The following is a 24,650-nucleotide window of genomic DNA, read 5'->3' on the forward strand; positions in this document are numbered from 1 at the left end:
TGGGGAAAGTAGAGAAAAATAACATTTATGTACATGTATCAACAGAAAATACGGTTGAAGATATTACAGTTAACAATTGGTATATAAAATACATCCATGTGATACAAAAATTATTATAGTATTATAGATATATAGGAAAAATATGTAATGGTGTACTATTAGAGAATATGAAAATATTAAGAAAAAAATGAGAGAGCAGGTTGAAGCGAAATTTATAAGCCAGATGTTTATAAGTAGGGAATATAGAAGGCAGATTGGAACAAAACAATAAAATACAAGAAGCCGACTTATCAAGGAGTATACAAAAAAGACAAATAGACTGATATGGTGATAGCTGAAATAAAGCCAAAATTAATAGCCTAAGGATAGATATAAAAAGTAAAGAAACATGCTGAAACAAAAACAGGAAGTGAAGAAGAGATGTAGAACGAAAAAAAGGTTGTTCTTGGACCAAAAATTGAACTATGTTGAAGATTTTCAAAATAAATAAATCAGAACATCTACCAAGGATAAGAATAAAACTTAAAAAATATTAGTTGCAGAAGATCAAGATCAAAGCCAACAAATGCAACTACCAGATGAAGTAGCAGTGGCAAACATATTGCAAATTTAAGATATCATGTTATGTTAACAAAAAAAAGGGGTACAGAACGTATGTTTATGCTGAAGAATAAGAGAAAGAACTAGTCCAATGCTTGTTAAGCATGGATACTACGAGTACATTGTTTGGGCTAACTTTTGAAGATTGAGGAACCTTAGCATTTCAATTCGCGGAACCTACTCAGTTAAGTCATAAGTTTACTTAAAACAGCAATATGGCTGCAAGAGTTTGTGTAAAAAGCTTTTTCGCAAACACCCCTCATTGACTATTTGCAAATGTGAAGGCGCAAATACCTCTGGCGTTATCAGTAAATATACCAGTTTTTTTTATTGGAAAAACTATTGATTTCCACCAACTAACCGATGGCGAAAGCTCTACTGAACGTTAAGAAACTGTAACTCTAGTTTGCAAGTCAGCTGGAGGCTCCAGTTTTAATATTTGAAAAGCAAGCAAAGACTCTCCTGTGTTACTCACTCTAAATATCCACTCAATTCTATTTTGTCTCTCTTCTAGCTCTTCCCGTAGGTTATAACGATTTTTAGATTGCAGTGAAAGAGTTTAAAAAACTTTAATTTGGCCGCCAGATAAAATTATTTCTAATGAGTAATCATCAGAAGATGTTAATCCTACATACGATAAGGGCGATAAGGAACCAAACCTAAATTTTGAGGAAACATTCATCTCTACTACTGCTATTTTTATTGTTTTATATTATGTGGCATTCAAACATATTTTACTATTTTTACTGGGAATTTAACCGCAATTTTATAAACATTGTGGTTGATTTTCAGTAAAAATAGTAACTTGTATTAAATTACCACAAGAAAATAAACACAGTCTTCAGGAAGTTTTTTTCTCATATATACGCCAATTTTGATTGTATTTTAAAAAGTGACACACCGTTATAATGCCTGATAAGTCAGCAATAAAATCAGCTCAATCTTAGTGTGCTATGATATATTTATGATGAAATAATCAAAGAAAAGTTAAGAAGTTCACTAATTTATTGGAAATTTTTAACATAAAAATCTAACGCATAATGTGTTTAATAATCTGTGTTTTCGTCAGCAGCATTAATTACAGCTTGACACCTCCTTGGCATGCTTAACATTAAATTATCAATTTCGTTTTGAGGCAATAGGATCCTGTCCTGTTTAGGAAGATCTTGAAGACCTTGTCCAGTATAAACATTGTGCAGATGAGGAGCAATCTGTCTCTGAAGAATATCGCATACATGATCGATGGGACTAAGATCTGGCGATGGTCCTGGTCATAGTAAAAGTTTAATATCCTCATTATGAAACCAATCTCTTACTGTTGTTGCAATATGTCTTGCTGCCCTTGCATTATCGTGCACGTAACGCAAATCAGGTCCTGCAGCAGTGGAAAATGGAAGGACAAAAGGTTCTAAGATACGATCAATATATTGAGATTCATTCAAAGTGCCTTCCATAAAAACGGGAACAGTTCGATAATGAAAAATGATTTCAGCCCACATGTTAACTTCTAGACCACTATATGGACGAACACACTCTTCCTTAATCAAGGTAGAGACAAAACCTAGCCTCATCTGTGAATAACACAGAACTCCATTCTTATAAGCCCTACTGCACATGTTATTGTGTCCACCTTAAATTGAGTCCACGATTTCCATGACGTAACATGGAAACGGTAATACGGTAACATACGGGAATGTTGTAGGTATTTTGTTAAGACCCCATAGAGTTCACGTGCAGTTATATGCACATTTAGACTAGTTAATCCTACCACATATCGACCATGTCCTTCAGCGACATTACTATAGTGTATTTTTATGTATGAGAGAGTAATAAAACAATAAATTTACAGTCAACAAGTTTACAGAAGTATATAGGAAAACAATTTTAAATTGAGTATGACCACCAGGTATAAAGGTTGGAGCAGAATAGAATACAATAGTTGTGAGGGTTACTAATCTCTAAATAAGGTTGCCAGTGTCGGAGTGATGGAGGTTAACAGGTACTAATGAATTTGCAAGAAATGTAAGATGTTTATTTTATTGGTTATATATAACCAATAAAAGTTTAATAAGTACCTACCTATCTGCAAAATAAAGTTTAATTCTTTAGATAAAATAAAACGTTTTATTTTATCTATTTGCAAAATAAAGTTTAATTCTTTGCCTATTTGCACAATAAAGTTTAATTCTTTAGATAAAATAAAACGTTTTATTTTATCTGAAATGAGTGCATTCTACGAAGTAAGGGTTTCAACAATCAAACATTTAATTCTTTAATTCCAGGAATCTACGACAGTAATTGACTAGATAATTACCTTCTAAACTTATTCCACAGAAAATGTGATAGTGGGTTTTTCCATTTTGTTTATAGGAAGGTCCAAGTGGCGTATTCAAAATTCTTAACAGTTCACTAAAAGTAGGTACTTCAGTTGCAAGGTGCAGTTTATTGTGTATACTAGTGTTATGGAAAATTTGGAAGTGCCGTGTAAACGCCGAAAAATTGGTCCTCTAACAGTTAATGAAAAAACATTAATATTTAATTGTTTTAAATCATTTACAGACAAACGTTTATGTGAAAGTGTTGATGAGACCGTTGAGTTAGTTAGCAGTACACTTGGTGTTGGGAAATCTACGATTTACAGAGTTATTAAAGAAGAGAAATGTGGTAGTTTTCAAATGCCACGTAATGCTCCAGGGAAACCAAAATTTCAAATAGAATATCATTTTAAAGAAGGACTTCGACGGAAAGTGCATGAATTCTTCTTTAGACAAGAATTTCCAACATTGGATAAAGTTCTTGTCTCAGTTCGAGATGATAAGGATTACCCAGAAATGAGTCGAAGTACGTTATGGAAACTTTTAAAAGAAATAGGCTTCCGCTGGAAAAAGAATCCCAGAAAGTCTATTTTATTAGAAAGAAGCGATATTGTCATATGGAGAAGACATTTTCTAAGAACCATAAAGGAAATGAGAAACCAAAAAAGAAAAATATTTTATCTTGATGAAACATGGATCAACGAGGGTCATACACCAAATAAATTTTGGCAGGATGAAACTGTTACAAGTCAAAGGCACGCTTTTGTAAATAACTTATCTACTGGTTTAAACCCACCATCAGGAAAGGGACGCAGGCTGATAATAGTACACATTGGCAGTTCAGACGGTTTTGTTGAAGGTGGTTTATTAACTTTTGAATCAACTCGTACCGGTGACTACCATGAAGACATGAACGCTGATGTCTTTCAAGAATGGTTCGAACAAATGATAGATCTTCTTCCTAAGAACTGTGTAATAGTAATGGATAATGCAAGTTATCACTCCAGACTTATAGAAGGACTGCCCACAACCAAGTGGTTAAAAAAAGACTTGCAGAATTGGCTGAGTTCAAAAAATATTACGTACCATCCCGGATCTATAAGAAAGGAACTTTATTCGTTGTGTGCCCTTCATAAAGAAAAATTTAAAAAATACGAAATTGATGAAATTGCCAAAAATCGTGGAATGACAGTACTTAGATCCCCACCATATCATTGTGAATTAAACCCGATTGAACTGGTATGGGCACAGATAAAGAGTGAAGTTTTAAGAAAAAATACCACTTTTAAAATTCATGATATTAAACAGTTGTTTTTGGAGGCCGTAAATAATGTAAAACCTGAAAACTGGGAAAAGGCAGTAAATCACACTATTAAAGAAGAGGAAAAAATATGGAAGCTGGACAATATTACTGATAAAATGATCGAGCCAGTTATTATAAATCTTGGTTCTGAAAGTTCATCTTCTGAATCTGATTTGGATTTGTAACAAGTAGCTGTAAGTTTTATATTAATATTTTTATTCATCTATTTAACATACCTTAGACGGTTTTAAAAACTATTTTTCTCTTTTGTAATTTTTAAAAATTAAAAAAAATGTGAATTTTTTTAAAACCCTTTTTAATGTAGGCCAGTCAGTTCTAATATAGTGTGTGATAAAAGAGGTCACTTTTGTTTACATACACATAACACTTTATAACACTGAAATAATTCATTTATTTTTTACAATTATTCAAAGTAATTTTTTAATTAATCTTGAGCACGCCCATGGAGTGGTCGGAGCTACCAGTTAAAATTATGCTTATTACTCTCTCGTTCATAAAAATAAACTATAAATTGTTTATATCGATGCCATAATCACGAAATCACGCTCCGAGACACCTCAAAATGACGTGCAACATCAGCTTGTTAAAGATCAGCCTGAATCATATTCACAGCACATTTGAACATGTGTTAAATGTCGACGCTCCATGACTATGTATCTTTACTTTAGATTATTTAATAATTTTGTTTTAGTAAAATTTTAAAGTATTAAAATACTATCTTTAAAGCAGAAAGACTTTTGAGGTTTGATTTTAATACAGGGTCCCCGCCATCCGCTTGTATGTATTTCGGCCTTCTTAGATCTCGTCAGTGCGATATATGCAGAAGCTCTGGATTGAAAACCAATCTCTCCCGTCTTAAAAGTATAATTATTATAAATATCATTATATAGGACGTTACAACGCCATCTAATAACAAAATTAGTAGAAGGAAATCCGATGATTTTTTACTTGACGAAACTAAATTAAAATATTTACCTATTGCGCTTTTTATACTATATAGCAGACAGATTGATGAATTCATCGGCAATTCATCAAACAAGAATCAAAAGGAATTAGTTTAATAGTTAAAAATGCCGATACAGTATTTCTACGAAAACAAAATTCCTATATCACGTTAATAATTGCTAAACGTTTTGTTCTGTCACCGTCAGTTTAAGTATTATGGAATTCTTGGTACTGATCAGGTAAAAAGAAAATTAGCTGCTCAGAGGGATCTATAAGCTCTTACAGATATTTGTACGGTTTGTGTTATAATACAAATATTTCAAACGTCTATAATATTGGTGTATATTCATTCTGTGACATTGATATGTACCTGATTTATTGGAGGTGACATTGATTTTGGATATTTTTCGCCTTTATTTATAAAACAATTTATGTTTGGCAAGCATTCAACATGTCGTTGAAATACAATGCTTGCCTTGTTTTAGTTTATGCGAATTATACCAAATTGTACAAGGAATAATGTAAATTTTTACTACAATTATTTGTCCACTGCGCAAAAAGTCTATCAATTAGAATATATAAATCTTGAGTCACATATTGTCGTTTAAGTGCATATTCTGAGGAACTCTTCAGTGAGTATCAAAACTGTTCGATTTTTATTATTGGCTCATATAGTAATATCATTCTCTATCTTATCTGTATAATTTTCCCATTTTTCTAGTTTATTTTCCGTGGATTTATTGTGCTTTTGTGTCTACCGGCATAATTTGCTAGTATTTGTTGTTAGATGTAATTTCTTTAATTTTTATGTAAGTACATATTTAAGTAATCGTATTTCTTTTCGCAGTCATGCATCTTAATCATTCCATTGAGTCATTTGCCTTAAATTCCGTGTATTTTCTTCTTTATATCAAAGCGTTTTTCTGTCACTATTTTCTCTTTTATTCGTGAACCCTATCTGATCTTCAAACTTTTTCTTTTATTTATGCATCCATGCCTTTTAAATCTGATTTTTTGGAGAACGGCTATGTCTACTTCGTTTTTCTGCAGTTCCTGGGCAATATGTTCCATTTTGCCTGCCTGCAGCATGGTTTGGACATTCCAGTTTCCCAACTGTAATTCCATCATTAAGTCCTTATTCCGTAGCTTTGGTCGTTGTCCATTAGGCAGTCCGGTTTGTGCGTTGTTCATAGCATTCGTGATAACTGACTTTAAGTTCAACAGCTTATCGGCCTATTACACCTGAGTCCACTGCCAGGGCTGCTGGCTATAGTTTCTGAACCAACCTCGGTTTATCTCATCTTCAGTAGTTTTTATTAATATATCTGTTTTTTCAAGGGGCGCCCTACACTAATTGTTCCTTTAGAATTCTAATTTAATATTTTCAATTATTTTGTTTCTGTTATTTCCATCTTATTCTCTACTCTGTTATATTCTTTTATTTTTGTTCATTTATCTACGTATCAAGCTTGATAATCCCTTTTACTTGCTATTATTGACAAGCTTTTTTCTGAGAAATCTCATTTCGCTATCTTGGATTCTAGAGTTGTCTCTTCGCGTTATTAACAAGTTTTCATATCCATATAACAGGTGTAACCATTGCTTTATAAAGTTTTATCAGTGAAACATATCACGGCTACACAAACATTCCACAATGGCGATAAATGTACAGAAGATAGTCTGCGGTGCAGTATACCCGAAAGTGGCATTCCCACTTCCTGAGATGGTAAGGAAACCGAATAATTGCTGATACTAGCAATTGTGTCTTGTTGGTCAGGGCACTATTTTACCCCGAGCTTAAGAAATTGGCCCCCAAGGTAGACGAACCAAGAACCTAGTCAGTTACATAAGGGTCTAGAAAGCAAGGAGAAACCACTGCATTAAAGATCTTTATGGATATTTCTATCACTAACATCCTGACCAATCCTAACATATGCAGCGGAGACAAGGACCGATACAAGAAAGACGAAACAACAAATCAACAATATCGAAATGAAAGTATTAAGATCAATAGCGGGCATATCATTAAGAGATAGACAAACCTACAGAAGTATACGCGAACAATGCAAAATTCAAAATATTGTTAGGTGGATAAAAACAAGAAAAAAAAAACTGGAACGAACATGTAAACCGAATGGGACCAGACAGATTAGCGAACATCTGTAAAAACAACAAGCTGTATAGCAGAAGACCCGTTGGAAGGCCGCCAAAAAGGTGGAAAGATAATGTACAGTCAACAACGACTGAAACAGAATAAGAGGCAGACAAACATCGCATAGCGATGATTTAGAGAATAAAACATTTACTGATCATCGATGATCCAGTAGGGGAATCACATCTAAACTAGACCGCATGTCTAGTTTAGATGTAATTCGTGAATCGCATCAAAAAAGTTATTCTTATGAAAGCTTATAGAAAACAAAAATAATGTTGCCCCAATACAAGTGGAGAAATAGCTTATTGAAAGTTGGTTCTTCTTCGCCAGACGCCAAAATTGAAAGTTTCAACGTGAAATATGAAGAAATCAATGCATTTTGCGTGGAAAACTCATCCAACCTTTCTTTTAGTGCTTGAAAATCTTTATTTTTATTTTTTATAAAAGTGTCTAGCACCAATCCTAAGGGAGTTATGACAAAAATAAGGTTGCTCCGTATTTTTTTCAGCGATAAAAAACGTGAAAATGACCACCTAATTACCACTCTAATTAAAAATAGTCGTTACCCCTTTACAATTCACTTTATTAATGTACTTATAGGATGCTCTAGAAGTTTGGCCGATTTAAAATGCTTAATTTTGAAAGAAAAATGAGTTTGTAGTGAGAGGAGGATTTTTGTTAAAATTAATCGAAAACTATTAGAGATACGAACAATTTTGTGGAGTACAAAATTGTTGATTTTGCTTTTTTACGTGTAGTTCTATATATAGTTCTCGATTTATTTGAAAAAAAAGGACTTTTTTGTAAAAATATAAAAATCTTCCTCTCACTTCAAACTCAATTTTTTGTCAAAACTAGGCATTTTAAACCAGCCAAACGTCTAGAGTATACTTATAAGTACATTAATAAAGTAAATTGTAAAGAGGTAACGACGACTATTTTTAATCGGTACAGGCTCGCAAAATTATGCGAGAAAATGGTCGTTGACTAGACCATCACTGCAAACAGTGCATCTCGAGTCCCCAGACCTTTCCAAAATACCATTTGTATATTACTTATATCTTCGTATATTTTTTTATGAATGCGATTGTGAATTACTTTAAAAATTTCAGGACATGACTCATTAGGCTATGGTGCGATGTTCATTGTACTCCTTTGCATTGTCTTTCTCAGGAAGCAGTACAAATGTCGATTGGAGCCATTATTTAGGTATTATTCCTGTTATATTTATGGTGTTGAACAAATCCAAAAGTAAGTTCTCTCTCTCCAATCCTGATCCCCCGGATGGAGTGTAATGGTCATCGTGATGTTGTGTATTGTCCGTCTCCACAGATCTCTGTCTCTGGCCATTTATTTTAACTCACGCATAGCTCTTTTGCACATATCTCTAATTGGATGTATCCATTTTGTTGGGGAACTTTCTCTCTCGCGATCTTCGGCCTTCTATCTTTCCTTGGATTATAAGTCTTTCCATATTTTAGGTATCTGCTCTCATAATATGTCCAAAGTATTTTAATTGTTGGAGATGTATTTTCTGGATAGCCGTTTGCTGACTTTTAGCTCATTTAGAAATAAATTATTTGTCCTGTGGTCGGTCCACGGAATTCGTAACAGTCTTCTCCAACAGAACATTTCAGTGGCGCCTATCTTTCTTCTTTCCTCTTGTCGTAGGGTCCAAGATTCGCATCCGTATTGGGGATATTAAGCAGTTGATCAACCCCATTTTTAGAGTTCGTGAACTTGAGAGTCCTTTCATATTTTGACCATCTTTCCTAGGGCTGTATGGTCTGCAAAACATAGCTTGTTTATTTTGCGGCCATTTTTTGAGATGCCCTGTTTCCTCCTTCAAGCGCCCTTCTCATAATATTCTCCCCATATATATTAAATAATTGTAGAGACAGTATACATCCTTGTCTGAAACTTCCTTCTGGATGGAACTCGTTTGAGGGTGTGTCAAGCACTTTAACTGTTCCAGTAGTGTGTTCATATAGTTCAGTTAAAAGCGAAATTGAGTGTTGTGGTACGCCTACTTCTTTTATTATATAAGTGTTGACATTTGACCCTGTCGAACGCTTTGCGATAATCTATAAAACAAATGTATTGTTAAGTTCTTCTGTAGATTCAGGAATTAAGTGAAGTAAACGTAGTTTAACTGTTACTAAATAACAAATATCTCATTAATAATTATAGATAATACACTAATATTTATCGCCGACAATAATATGGGTATCACTCACAAAAACATTTATCTAATTACTGTCTATTCAAATGAAACGAGCAGTTTATATACACCAACACCTGTTATAGAGTTCCATCAGCACTTTAACACGATATTCTAGAAAATTATAGATAAAGAGTTCGAGAACTTTGCTGAAAAAGTGGTCAATTCGACTTCTAGAATTACTGTTACTCCAGGGCCGCAATTAGAGCATTGTGACTCATAACAGTATAGTGGGATATAGGATTTCCTAGATTTTTCTATTATTTGTCTTATGCTCAGAAGATGTTCTTGAGTACCCCTTCCTTTCGTAATTCCAATTTGCTCTTGGGGAATTTTTCTTCGTAGGAGAGTTTTCAGTCTCTCATTGATTATGTGTAGCATTATTTTGCTGGCATGTGAGGTAAGAGAGATGGTTCTATAGTTAAAGCATTTATGGAAAAGTGAGTTAATAGACTCAATATCCAAAATTTTTTGTCCACCTTTAGCTTGTTTTCGCTAGATGACGTTGGAGTGGATATAATACATCAAATTTGTCAAAGACTGTGGGAGACAGGTAAATGGCCTGAGGACTGGACACAATCACTATATATTCCCATACATAAAAAGGGAGCGAAAGATTTATGTAGCAATTATCGCACAATTGCTCTAATTGCGCATTGCAGTAAGATACTTTTACACATAATTCTCGAGAGGATAAAGCCCTTTTTACTACCTAACATTGCGGAGGAACAAGCAGGTTTCGTCCCCGGACGTGGTACTAGAGAACAAATTTTAAACGTACGGCAGATTGTAGAAAAATCCAGAGAATTCAACATCAGAACATATTTGTGCTTCATAGATATAGTAAAGCTTTCGATTTGGTCAACTGGAGTAAAATGTGGCAGGTTTTGTCTGAAATGGGAGTCCCCAACCATCTGATACTGCTAATTAAAAGCCTGTACATTAACAATTATGCCAGAGTTAGAATAAATGGGGAACTAACCGATAGTTTCAGGGTCACAAAGGGCGTGAGACAAGGCTGCATACTAAGCCCAATTCTATTTAACATCTATGGTGAATGGATAATGCGGAATGCTACTGAGGACTGGAACGGTGGCATCACCATTGGCGGGAAGAAGATTTGCAACTTGAGATATGCAGATGATACTACATACTATCCTCGCTAGTTCTGAAGCTGAATTGATTCACCTGCTACAACGGATAGAAGACGTAAGCTTAACGATGGGCCTTAAAATAAACAGAGATAAAACGAGAATCATGATTGGTGTAGATAAATTTGTGTATCTGGGCTCATTAATAACCAACAAAGGAGGCTGTACTGAAGAAATAAAGCGGCGGTCAGCAATCGCAAAAAGCGCTATGGCAAAATTAACAAAAATTTGGAAAAGCCATGAAATAACTACCGATACAAAAATGAGACTAGTAAGAAGTCTAGTTTTTCCAGTTTTTACTTATGCATGGGAATGCTGAACCCTTACTGAGAAAGACAAAAAGAACATAGATGTATTTGAGATGTACTGCTGGAGACGAATGCTGAGAATACCATGGGTGGCCCGAAGAACAAATGAATCCATACTGGACCAGCTAAACATAAAGAAAAGACTAAGAACACAAATATCAGAACAAATAATAAGCTATTTTGGACATGTGCTTCGAAGAAATGGTCTTGAAAAACTTACCATCCAGGGAAAAGTAGAAGGCAAAAGAAATAGAGGTAGATCTCCCACACGATACACGGACCATATTGTTGCTACCATTGGCGCTCCATTGTCAGAATGTGCTAGAATGGCAGAAGATAGAAAAACTTGGAGGAACATTGGGAAATTTAGCTAATAGCTTCATGATATCACGATACCTGCATCAGGTTAACGATTAAGAAGAAGAAGCTTGTTTTCAATGCATATTCTATTTCTTCTCTTATAATGTCACGCCCAGTGTCATCTTTAAATTCTGTTGCTGTCTTCAGTTCTTTCTTTGTCTTCAAAAAGCTGTGCTCTGTCCATGTCTGCATTTTCTGGTTTAAATATTTTTAAATGTTTAAATAAGTGCAACTCTTTCATCTATAGTTGCATAGTTTAAACTGTTTTTCGCATTCCTGTTAGTTTTTTAATCCTTTTATGCACGTGTTCATGTCATATTTTTGCACGCAAGGGTCATATTTTTTTTTCTCAAATTCTTCCAGTTCTCGGTACTGTTCACGGAACACTTATGCTTAACACGGAACTTGTGGTTAATTACCAGAAAATATAGCAATTCCAATTGAGGAAGAGTACATCGTACACTGAAAAGGTTGAAATTCTCTAGTTTCGATAAATAACTTTATCATTTTCAATAATCGTCTTTTTTAATTCATAATTAGATTATCATTTTTTTACCGCAATGATAAGATATCGACTAAGAATGTATCGAGGTAATCATTTCAGTTACTGTTAAGATGTAAAGTGTCCCACATATCTACGTGGCCTTCCGTGAGTATTTACTACGTGAGCATTCGATAATAGATTTCTGTACTTTGAATGTCGTAATTCTAGTTGTTAAAGTTATTACATGCTCATTTTAAAGTTTAAAACTATGTACAAATATAAATTACACCTTATCACTAGATCTTTAGTAATAATACATTAAGTAACATATATAGCCCTCAATATTTTTACGATAAATTAAATTTTGTACCTGTATAAGTTAAGGAAGAATATACCGGGTGCACAAATATTCTAAAATAGCGTATTTTTGTTAACGTATATTGTATATTTGTTCATAGGATAGTTAAAAATAGTCGTTACAACCGCATCATCCTAAGTTTAAAAAATATCGAAATTGTAATCCAGTAACTAAATCTTCAGCTTGTAGGATTTTGAAAGGTTTTGAAGAAGTTGATTCATTATAAATCTCGTTAAAGACCGCAATTAGTGATGAAATACCCTTGAACGTTGTAAAAACCTGTAGTTGTGAAAACGTTTGGTTGTGAATTCATTCGGAAAATTGTATTAGAACGTTATGTTTGGGTGGAATCCGTTGGTTACATTATTAAGAAAAATAAGTTTTATTAATCACTCTCTTTGCATTAATTTCTACCTTTATTTGAATGCCGTATAACCTAGACAACGCATCGCTAACCGTTTCCAAGTTATAGTTATTAGAATCTCGTAATAATAATTAACTCCTGTTCTATTAGAGGCATCATTCCAATATCAGTCATTCAGAAATAATTTACAATTTCATTCTGCTTTCGGCTCCGGATATTTGAAAACTAATTACATCATTCCAGCAACAATTTCGAGCATTATTAACATCGACAGTTAAATTAAAACCGCTCAAATATGCTCCAATTGTTTAATTCCAAATAAGTTCAGAATTTTAAAATGTTTTGAAGTAGTGGATCCACTATAAATCTCGCTAACGTAACCAACCAAAGATTTTAACATATCATCTTTATGATTATGATTGGAGTGTAGTTAATATTACTTGCAAATCAAAACAGGCTGTTACAACCTTTTCTGTTTTTCTTTTTTTATCATGATTTTTGCTTTCACATGCAACCAAGTTGTTTGCACTATGTAAAGCATATTGACGTATTTGGTCTTTCTTTTCTTTATTGTTATGTTAGTTACAACAAGGACACTAACTAATCTTTTTTCGCCAGACAAAGTACCCGGTATTGATATTTAAAAGTAACGAATCGTTACAAAAAGTAACGAGAATTTACAGCACTGATATATATATATATATATATATATATATATATATATATATAATAAAACAATTGGTATTGTAACATCGGTTACAACTTTACTTACAATGAAGTTATTTCTCTAAATAACTTTATATTCACTTAAGATAGGTTAATATTATCTCCAATCGCTGGCGTCATTGTTATCTTTAGTATGTCTGTATAAGACTGAAGTGAATAAACAGCACATGTATTTGTTCAAGATGATTTTATTGGAATCAATCCATGAAGTCTAACATTACGAGACTACACTATTTTTACTTTAATTCGTCTAATAGTTCCAAAAATATGGAGGATTCCTCCGATAACTACGTGGCTTAGCAAATAAAACACAAGAGTTTCTCAAATATTTTTGTTGGGACTTCTTGAAGGCTATTGCAATGGCTCGATATTGTCTGTAAATAAAATAATTGCCAGGATTAATTTGTTAAATAGATTATTTTTTTAAGTGCATACTAATATTGTCTTGCATAAAAACGACCATAACTTTCGAAGCAAATCCTCATAATTTCGTAACTGAACCAAGTTTATACTTTTACACTGAATTGTCTGTTTTCTTAGTGTGTTTATATACTCGTGCGTATATCATGTCTCCTATAGATAAATAATGGACATGAAAATGTCAATCATTGAGAAGATTTAATCACTTGTTTAAATCCAAATAATTTGTTTTTAAAACCGACAAAATAGTGCTTGCTTATTTTTTTAACCAATCATTCTGTTATCAAGTCAATATTAATTGGTACTTAACAAAATTAATGGTACCAGCAAATATGCTTATAGGGTTATGATTGATAATCTTAAAAATACAATATATCATGGCTCTCATATGAAAATAAACATAATAGGGATATTATACACACATCAAAAATGTCTAAAGAACACCATTATTATACCATTTTTTTCATTAAAATCTTAAATAATTTTTTGGCAATATGTACGTACCTTTCGATTTAAAAACTTGTTCTCTACAAATCAAGGGATGTCATGTAAATTAATCTGCCAATTGCAGTTTTATTAAGGCAAAAGTGACAGTGCCTCAAATTCATACGATTAATTGCTTTAAATTGTAAACAAATAATGCTTCAAATTTTAAATATGTATTTAGTTTAGAATTTTACTAAAACAAGATTATTAAACGCAACGATAGTCATAGAGCATATTCCATACATGCTCGATGGAATTAAGATCTGGCGATTGTCCTCTCTCTCTCTCTCTATCGTGTCGTTTCCCCATTATTGAGGATCGTAATTACTTCCAATATTCCTAAAAATTTTCCTCCAAGTGTCACCAGGTGCATTGATGTGTCCATTTCTATTAAAATGGACCACAAATCTATCTAGCTTACCCAATCAAATGCCTTTTGGTAGTCAACGAAGCATATAATCATAAGTACTTGAAATTCTCTAGACTTTTCAATGAGTTGTCTCAGGTTCAGAATCTGTTCCCCTGTACCTTTACCCTTTACAAACCCCGCTTGTTCCTGAAGTATTTGGTAATGTAGATAGGTATCTATGCGGTAGTTTTCACATCTGGTAGTAGTTCCTTTTTTGTGTAGCGGGATATAAATTGAGGTACACCAGTCAGATGGCCATTTTCCTGAATTCCAAACAGCGACACAGATAGAATGGATGATATGTAATCCTTTGTTACCTAGTAACCTAGTACCTAGTATTTCACCTGGTATTGAATCAATGCCGGGGGATTTATTTCTCTTTGGCGATTTAATTGCATCTTTGACTTCAGCGAGTAAGACAGTAGGTTCTCTAGGGTAGTCAGAGGGCCAATGATTTTCTGCTGGTACCTCGTTTTTATATATCTCGCCACAGTAGTTTCGCCGTTTCCAATATTTCGTCAGTATCGGTCTTTAGATTACATTCCTTATCTATTACAGACCACGTTTGACATTTAAATTCTCTGGTAAGGAGTTTGATCTTGTGAAATAAATCCCTTTGTTCATTTCGACAGCTATGTTCCTCTATCTCTCTGCGTATTTGAGAGATGTAATCAGGTTTATCTTTGTGGCACTGTTTTCTGATTTCTATCGATAATGCTGTGTATTCATCGTTTGTTCAGTATCTAGTTTTATGTTATTTTCTGCGTTGAATCACAGTCCACTTATTATCGGATATCCACGGCTTACTGCCCGTGGAAACCGCTGCCTCACAGTCTTTTGCAGCCTCGATTACCGTATCTTAGAGATAGATCCAAGTGCTCTCAAGGTCACTATCTACCTGGTCTAAAGAAAGAGCTTCTTCAAGGTTTTGTTGGAAGTCATTGATTTTTGATGGATTTAGAGACATGACTTTTCTTAGGGGCCTTTTTTTGGGTATTTTAAAACGAAGTCGAACGTTCAATACCAGGAGTTGATGATCGTTTCCACAGTCTGCACCAGGATATGTTTCACAGTTGAGGACCGACGACTTCCATCTCGATCTTATTAGGATGTAGTCTATTTGATTTCTTGTTCGTCCATCTGGGCTGCGCCATGTGTATAATCTCCGTGGATAATGTTGATAGAACGTATTTGTAATTGTAAGATTATCCTGCCACGTCATCATCATCATCATCATGGTGCTACAGCCCTTAGAGGGCCTCGACCTTCTCAAGCTTTCTACGCCATTCTATTCTGTCCCTCGCTTGCATTTTCCAGTTGCCGACTCCGATCATCTCGGCATCTTGTGTTACCCCGTCCATCCACCTCAGCTTTGGTCTACCCCGTCTTCTCATTCCCACGGGTTGCGCTGTTAGAATCTTTTTTATCATGTTTGACTCAGGGGCCCGGGCTACATGTCCTGCCCACTGCAGGCGGTTTCGCTTAATTATAGTGGTAATATCTTTACCACCAAACGTATGCTTGTAGATATTCTGCAGTTCAAAGTTATATCTACGCCTCCATATTCCGTTCGCACAGACCGCTTCGAATATCTTGCGTACCACCTTTCTTTCAAAAATGGATAGAGCGGATTCATCTGTTTTCGTTAGCGTCCATGCCTCTGATCCATATGTGAGAACGGGGACTATCAGTGTTCTATACAGCCTTATACGAGTTTTTTGAGACAAACGTTTGTTAGCTAAGTACTTTGATAGACCATGATAACACCGTTTGCAATTATTATTCGCCTTTTTATTTCCTCAGATGTGTTATTATTGAGGTTAACCGATGTCCCTAGATATATGAACTCTTTGACTGCTTCGAAGTTTTGATCATTGATGATTAAATTTGTGAATGAATTCGCCATGAATTTGGTTTTATTTTGATTTATCTGTAACCCCATTCGTTCTGCTGCTGCTACTAGCTCGGTTAGGATTTCCGCAGTTCTCGCCCTAGTTCTTGTTATAATGTCCACGTCGTCTGCATATGCTTGAATTTGGACTGGTCTATTAAATATTGTTCCCCTGCTATCTAAATTAGCGTCTCGTACAACTTTTTCTAAGGCGACATTAAAAAGCTGACACGCCAGTGCATCTCCCTGCCTTAACCCCCTATGTATTTGAAATGGGGTTGACGAGTCGTTTTGAATTTTTACTGTTGATAGCATCTTCGCCATTGTCACTTTTATCGAGTTTTTTTTGGAATTCCTAACTCATTCATAGCGTTGTAAAGACTTTATCTTAAGACACTATCATATGCCGCCTTAAAATCGACAAAAATATGATACATATCTGTTAAACTCTTGCGCTTTTTCGAGGATCTGTCGTAGTGTAAAGATCTGGTTAATGGTTGAACGTCCACGCCTGAATCCTGCCTGATATTCTCCTAGAAACATTTCTCATAACATAAGAAACATATGTTATAACAAACATAAGGCTTTAATCTCTCGTGCAAAATATTTGACAATATCTTGTATGCTGTATTTAGGAGAGTTATTCCGCGGTAATTATTGCATTCCAGTTGGTTTCCCTTTTTGTGTAACGGGCAAATTAAGCCTAAGCTCCATTCTTCAGGCATTTGCTCCTCAGACCAAATTCTACAAACAATTTCTCGCATCACCTTGGTGAGCTGCTCTCCACCGTGCTTAAATAACTCTGCTGGGATGCCATCGCTACCTGGGGACCTATGGTTCCTTAGTTTTTCTATAGATATTTTCATTTCATCTACGGAGGGGGGTTCCACGAGTTCCTCATTTCGGTATTCCAGCTCTATATTGTTAGTAGGTTCCCCTTCCAGCAACTCTCGAAAGTGCTCTACCCATCGTAAAAGGATATCCTCTTTGTTGGTATCCTGCCACGATAAAAGTATAATATCTTCATTATGAAACCACTCGCTTTCTGATACTGCAGTATGTGGACTTATCAGTGATATGAAAGAGACTTCCATATCTCTGGGACTTATATTATACTGCGTGTAAAACAAATCATAACCTGTAGTAATCTTATTTTGTTAAAATTTTAAAGGAAATACAGACTATCTCTAAAATTTGAGGCACTGTTTCTTTACAATTTGAAGTAATTAATCATACGTAGTTGGGGCGCTGTCACGTCCGCCTTAATATTACAGTGCAATTGACAGATTAATTTACATGACATGCCTTGATTTTTAGGGAAGTTTTCAAGTCGAGTGGTATGTATTAACAAAAAAATTATTAAGTTTTTATTGAAAAAAGTGGAACAATAATGGTATTCCTTAGACATTTTTTATGTGTGTAGTTTTGTGTAATATGTCCTTATTTGTAGGAGCATCACTCTTTCTGAGATTGGGACAAAACTCTGTTAATTTCTGTATTGACAATAATTGCAACTTCTTCTCTATGTCGGTTGTCAATGGGAAAGCGCTAGTAAATCGCATCCAGTAGCAATAATTCGAACTTATCATTTTATATCATGTAATTAGTTACATCTTAGTTTTGATTTTAATTAATATATTGCTTTTGTTTCAGTATTTTGGTGAGACAGTGCTCGCATACATGGAGTTCCATTTGGATAGCGCAGAATATTGCCAAGCTCAACACAAATAAATTATTGATAAAAAGAGGCATACCGGCTGCCGTCGAACTTAGTCATTTTCATCACAGCTACATAGATATTGAATTTGACCTCATCCTTCAAGACGCCAAATTAGTACATCATATGTCATTCTGAGTTTCTCATCCGTCAAATTGCACTAAAAACTTTTGTTGCGTTCTTCCTTTCAATTGCTAAGCATATCAACCTAGTGTAAATAAATAACAATTGAAAAAACAGTAACTTTCTTTAAAAAGACTGATCTTTTAACTAGTTTTTATTTTTAAATATATATTTGGAGATCATAAAGTCGGTCTTCTAAAAATTGTGTGATATTTAAAGAAAACTCGTGTACGTCGGGGCATGAATCATAATTCTCAAGGACAAGGAATCCCTGCAGCCATGCGTCAAAAAGATCTTAGACCTGCTGCAGCAGAAATAGAATACAAAGGATTCAAATTCCTCATCACCGATAGACCTGCTGATCAGACCATCGTGGGTTACATCCAGGTGAGTCATTTCATCTAATTTAGGTCTAAATATTTAATGTATACAGAAACGACGTTTACATTTTTATCCTACTAAGATCCCGCTAGTGGCGGCTTGTGATACGTGAGTTTGGTGGAACCAGAACTAATCAAAAAAAAATTTCATGCAAATTTGAAAATTCAATGCAATCCGAATAACGAACCCTAAGCGGTTTAGCGTGATATTCGAGTAGAATCCAAAGCCAGGTATTTCTTAAGTTTGTATAAAATAAAACAATCATTTCTTAAAACCAAAATCGACTCTAAGATCTTTGCTATCTCTCTGTTTAGATTCGCAACCTTTCGTGGATCTTTGCTGCCTGTACGATTTGTTCGTTATGGGCTCTCTGCACATATCTTGCAGATACACCTTATCTTCTGGGCTTTTATTTCGTTAAATATGCTTTGTTGGTTTTACATGCTTTCCAATTCTTTATTTATTTTAAGTTAATATTATTCAGTTATTGTATGAACTGTATTTCCATATACTCATATTTTGAGTATAATGTATTTTGAGTTCATGAGATTATAATAAAGTATTTTGAGTTCAAAACGCCTTAATATGCCAACGTTACGAATAGTGGCAAGGCTCAAGGATCGGGTGAGTATCCATAGAACTAATTAAATATGGCCCTGACAAACTATATCAGCTCTTGGCTTATACTTTTAATTTATTCTTTTAATAAAAGAAACAATAGCAAATCGTTTGTAACACAATATGGAGACACAGATGGTATTTATTGATCTTCAAAAGGTGTATGATAGTGTCCCATTAGCCAAGCTGTAGCAGGTGTTAAAAGACAAGAAAATTCCACCAATTTACATGAATGCTATGAGGTACAATGATATGACGAGTTCAATAAAGATTGGACAATAAGTGACAAAAAAGATAAAGGTGACCAAAAGGCTTCGCTAAAGCTGTGCTGCATTCCACCTACGCTCTTCAAGATTTAATTGGAGAGGGTTTTGGATATTTGGAAAAGAAAATGTGAACTTATGAGTGTTAAAATCGAAGATCATAAACTGTGCAGCTTGCATTTTGAGGATTGCAAGGTAATACTTGCAGAATATCACGATGATATCCACTACATGTGGCGAAAAATAGATAAAGAATATAGTAAGTGGGGTTTATCAATTCATCATCATCATCATCCAGCCTTCTGCGTCCAAAGTTGAACATAGGCCTCCCCTAATTTCTCCCTTGTCTTGAGGTGTAGGTGGTCTACCTCACTGGTACCAACTGGTGTACGCCCAGTTGCACTTAAGCCATGCTATGCGCTCTATGACATCTCTGACGCCTGTCCTTATTTCTTCGTTCTAACCCTGTCTCTGAGGTCAATCCAAGTAACGAGAGTTTCATTCTTCTTTGGGCTACTCTGTCAACAATGTCGTCCGCAAATCGTAGGTGGGAGAGCATTTCGCCGTCGTCATTGATTCCTTTGGCTTTCCACTCCAGAACTTTGGTTCCAGAACTGCCATAAAGAGTTTGGGAGATAACGTGTATCCTTGTCTGATTCCTCTTTTGAGTTTTATACATTTTGTATATTTGTGTAGTCTTACGGTGATGGTTGCGAATGCTTTGCGAATGTCTACGAAAGCGAGGACCAATGGTCGGTTGTATTCGATGGATTTTTCTATAATCCCTTTTATGCAGTGGAGGTGGTCGTTGGTCCCAAAGTTTTTCCTAAAACGTGTTCCCTAGGTTGGTAAAAATCTAATTTTGTTTCCAGTCTATTTGTTATAATTCTTGTGAATAACTTGTGTATTTAAAAGGCTTATGGGTCGGCAATTCTCGAGGTCTGTTGGGTCGCCCTTTTATGGATAATAAAATGGTAAGTGCATTGTGCCATCTTGTTGGTGTTTCACTTTGGTGCAGAAATAAGTTGAATAATTATTTCGTTATATTCTCCAAAAGTCCATCAAGAAATTATCTTCTCCTGGGGCTTTATTTCTTTTTATTTTCTTCAGTGTGTTCCTTATTTCGTCTGTTGATATATCAGGCATCAATTCCAATCCTTGGTTGACTAATCTTTTTCCTGAATTTTCTAACTTTTCTGTTAGTTGCTCATCATGATTTTATTGACTTCTGTATGATTTTGTATAGACATCTTCTACAACCATTAGTAATTCGTCTCTGTTGGTGATGATATTTCCATCTTTATCCATTAATTGTATTATTCCTTAGAGAACTTTAAGGCTCTTGTTAATTTCAATCAAATTAGTGTTTAACCTTTAAACCTCCTTAACATAAATGCACAATGGACAAAAATGAGAGTGGCCTATGTCCAGTAGTGGACGCAAAGGGCTGAGTGAGGATGATAATGAGTGTTTCGGATCCATACGTTATGACTTAAAGCACGCATTGACTGTATACATTTCTCTTAAGGCTCATAGGGATTTCTCAGATACTAAAATAAGTGACCAGAGTTTAGTGTTTCGGGAGACTATCCTCGTCTTCTTACTTCACTAAGTCCAAATATGATGTTCCATTTAATGTTATCTAGCTAGTATCCCAATTCCAGTAATCTGTTTTCCGATATCAAGGATATAGAGTTAAACGTTGCAATTTCACTGGAAATCTCTTTCTGTTTTTTCCTGTTTGTCCCCCTTCTACTATCCCGTTGTGGCCACTATCCGTGGACCAGACTGATAGATCAACGAATAGAAGACCCTAATTAGATAGGAACCTCTAAGTTTTTATAAATTTTGTGAAGCAGTGTCTTCTGTCTAAAGGTACCATTAGCTAGTGACAAAACTACAAGGGCAACCCTGTTTGTTGTTTCTATTTGATTTGTTCTGTTACCGGTACAGAACTCGTCAGGCAGAAATAGGCATTGATGTACCGTGAAGTCTGTCTCTCCCTCTCTCTTGTCGTTTCCCCATTACTGGGGATCGTGATTTCTTCCAATATTCCTAACAATTTTCCTCCATTGGTCTCTATCTTCAGCTGCACTGAGAGCTTCGCAGAATGAGTTTCCAGCTTAATTCTTAATTTGGTCGGAGCATCTATTTGGTGATCGTCCTCTTGATTTTCTCCCCTAAACCTTTCCAGAAACAATTTCTCCAAATTATCGTCACCTCTGCGAACCACGTGACCGAAAAATTGCAGAATACGTTGCAAACATATTGTGAACAGCCTTTTTTTAATCTCGGGTTGGTTTAGAAAGGTATGCGCAGCATTCTCCTCCAGCACCACATCTCAATATCATCAATTTTTTGGCGCTCGCGTCTGCGAAGAGTCCAAGTCTTTGCCCTGTAGAGAAATATTGAGAATACAAGGGCATTCACCAGTATTATCTTAATATTTTGAGAGATAGATCTGTCTTTCCAAACCTTAGGAAGGCGACTCATCCCATTTTTTGCCATACCAATACGTCTCCGAACTTCTGCTTCACAGTTACCATCGCATCGTTAGTTATACTATACCCAAGATAGACAAAACTGTCCACTATCTGGTATTCCTGTAACATGTTAGTCAGTTGAATAGTGTGGAATCTGTCGACCACCATTATTTTTGTCTTATCTTTATTGATTTTCAAACCACCTTTATTGCTTTAGTACTCAATTCTCGCAGGAGATTAAATATTTCTTGCTCATTTGCTGCTATAGGTGTAGTGTCATCAGCAAATCTTAAATTAGAGATTTTCCTACCAGCCACTGTTACTCCACTGGCCCATCCATCTAAAGCCATCGTCATGACATGCTCACCATAAATGTTGAATAAGTCAGGTGACAACACGCATCCTTCTCTAACACCTCTCTCGGTCTTGAATTGGTTTGAGAACTTCTGATCTAGTCGTGCTGTTTCTATATTGGACTGGTACAGATTTTTAATAAGTGTCACCAGGTGCATTGGTGTGCCCATTTCTATTAAAATGGACCACATATTTATCCAGCTTACACAATCAAATGCCTTTTGGTAGTCAACGAAGCATATAATCATAGGTACTTGAAATTCTCTAGACTTTGAATGAGTTGTCTCAGGTTCAGGATTTAATGTAGATAGGTTTTTAATCTGTTTTTGATGATATGGAACAAGATTTTACTAGCATGTGTTATTATTGGCAGTGTGCGGTAGTTTTCACATCTGGTAGTAGTTCCTTTTTTGTGTAGTGGGATATAAATTGAGGTACACCAATGAGATGCCCTGAATTTTTCTTTTTTTCCTGAATTCCAAACAGCGACACAGATAGAATGGATGATATGTAATCCTTTGTTACCTAGTAACTGTAGTATTTCACCTGGTATTGAATCAATGCCTGGGGATTTATTTCTCTTTAGAGATTTATTTACATCTTTGACTGCAGCGAGTACAATGAAGTGTTATTAATTTTATTTAAACAATAACATTTTTCAACGTATAAGAGTCATTTCTACTTTTTGATTACTTTATACGAGTACAGTAAACATATATTTTTGGTTTTTGGCTACATTATTGTAGCCAACTAACTGTATCACGACATATTTTTGCATGATTGTAATATTTTTGTCGTTGAGCTTATCGCGCTAATAAAGTTATATAATCTCCAAAACTGTAAAACAGACAAAATGTAATTTTAGTTGTCAAGGTTGTACATATGATTGCTTCCTTATCAAGTAATTTCTCAATGACTGGTATATCGCAATAAAAAATATTAGCTTATCTTTTAATTTTTAATTTTACTTGTAAATAATTGAATAGGTGCCAAAACACACACTTTCGCGCGCATGTATGTGTTTTTGTGGGTAAAGTTAAAAAAATTATAAACATTTTTAACAACGGAACCACTTACAGTTTATTAATTACAGTAACCTTAATAAATCATTATTCTCTTTGCCCTAATCCATTACGAAGACAGCTTTTCTAATTACGTTTCTCTATATGTGTCTATCTAGGATCATATATAAATATTAATCCTTAACAGACATGTCTCACGTAACACGTCTTCTTTCTCCTTCTTCTACTCCTTACAGAAACTTGACACTTAGCTACTGGGTGATTATTATGTGTTAGCTGAACGTTCCCTTAAGTGTGTAAAAAATTACGAAGGGTAAAGTGAAAACATGATTTATGAAGCAAGAACATGACATACTTAATATTAGGTATACTTAAAATATGTTTATAAAATATATGCATACTTTGGTACGACTATACAATTATTTTGTATGATTGATTTATTAGTCTGCGTAATTATTTTACAAATTTTATAGTCCAAGTTGTAGAGAAAAAAACGTGGATTAATTGGTATAATCTTAACTTTAATGCTCTTGAGATATTAGTTCGCCGATATCGCCGACTATTCTTCCCCTTGCCGTATTTTTCGCTATTTCTTAGACCTACTACCTCTTATCAGTTACATTGACCCCTAGATATCGTCCGATACCGGCAACGATCCAGTTACCATTGATCCTTGAGCATTCAGTCATTTGATTTATTTCAATATTTTGCCGTTACAATATTAGTCCAAGCCGTAGAGACAAAAATGAATGATTTTGAGCATTAATAATTGAATGCTATGCTGGAACAACGTTGTAAACGACAAATCACATTTTGTCTACAAATTTTAAAAAAACAAATTATAATTGATTATTTAAAAATATATATATTTATTTTATATATAACAAAAATAACCATGGGTTATACAAAACAAGTAAGGCGGTTAAAATTTTGTTTTAGAAATAAAAAATGAAGTACGGTGAAATTAATAAACGTACATATTACATATTATTAACAAATTACTTATAAACATGTTTTATATGACGTACATATCAAAATAATATTATTCACTCTTAAGATTTTGATAGTAGCTTACATACTGTAGTGGAAAATATTCGGCAATATTTAATAAATTGGCATGTTTTTCTTTTTTAATTGGTACTGCCCCTTCATAGGCTTCTGTAAATTCAGCA

The 24,650-nt window shown here is 34.6% G+C and overlaps 1 protein-coding gene across 3 annotated transcripts in view; it reads left to right on the forward strand.

The window, feature by feature from the left end:
• The window catches only part of PRL-1 (protein-tyrosine phosphatase 4A family member PRL-1), a 134,868-nt gene that overhangs the window by 56,471 nt on the left and 53,747 nt on the right, over positions 1-24,650 (forward strand). For 2 of the 3 annotated variants that reach the window (XM_072546638.1, XM_072546640.1), the window contains exon 2: positions 18,171-18,744. In XM_072546638.1, the coding sequence (XP_072402739.1) occupies positions 18,598-18,744 (147 nt within the window). In that variant the 5' untranslated portion in view covers positions 18,171-18,597. Of the gene's footprint in view, positions 1-11,936; positions 12,029-18,170; positions 18,745-24,650 lie in introns of those variants that run through there. The other variant, XM_072546639.1, reaches the window with a different exon arrangement.

Source organism: Diabrotica undecimpunctata, chromosome 10 (assembly GCF_040954645.1).
Source record: "Diabrotica undecimpunctata isolate CICGRU chromosome 10, icDiaUnde3, whole genome shotgun sequence".
NCBI classification, from domain to species: Eukaryota; Metazoa; Arthropoda; class Insecta; order Coleoptera; family Chrysomelidae; genus Diabrotica; species Diabrotica undecimpunctata.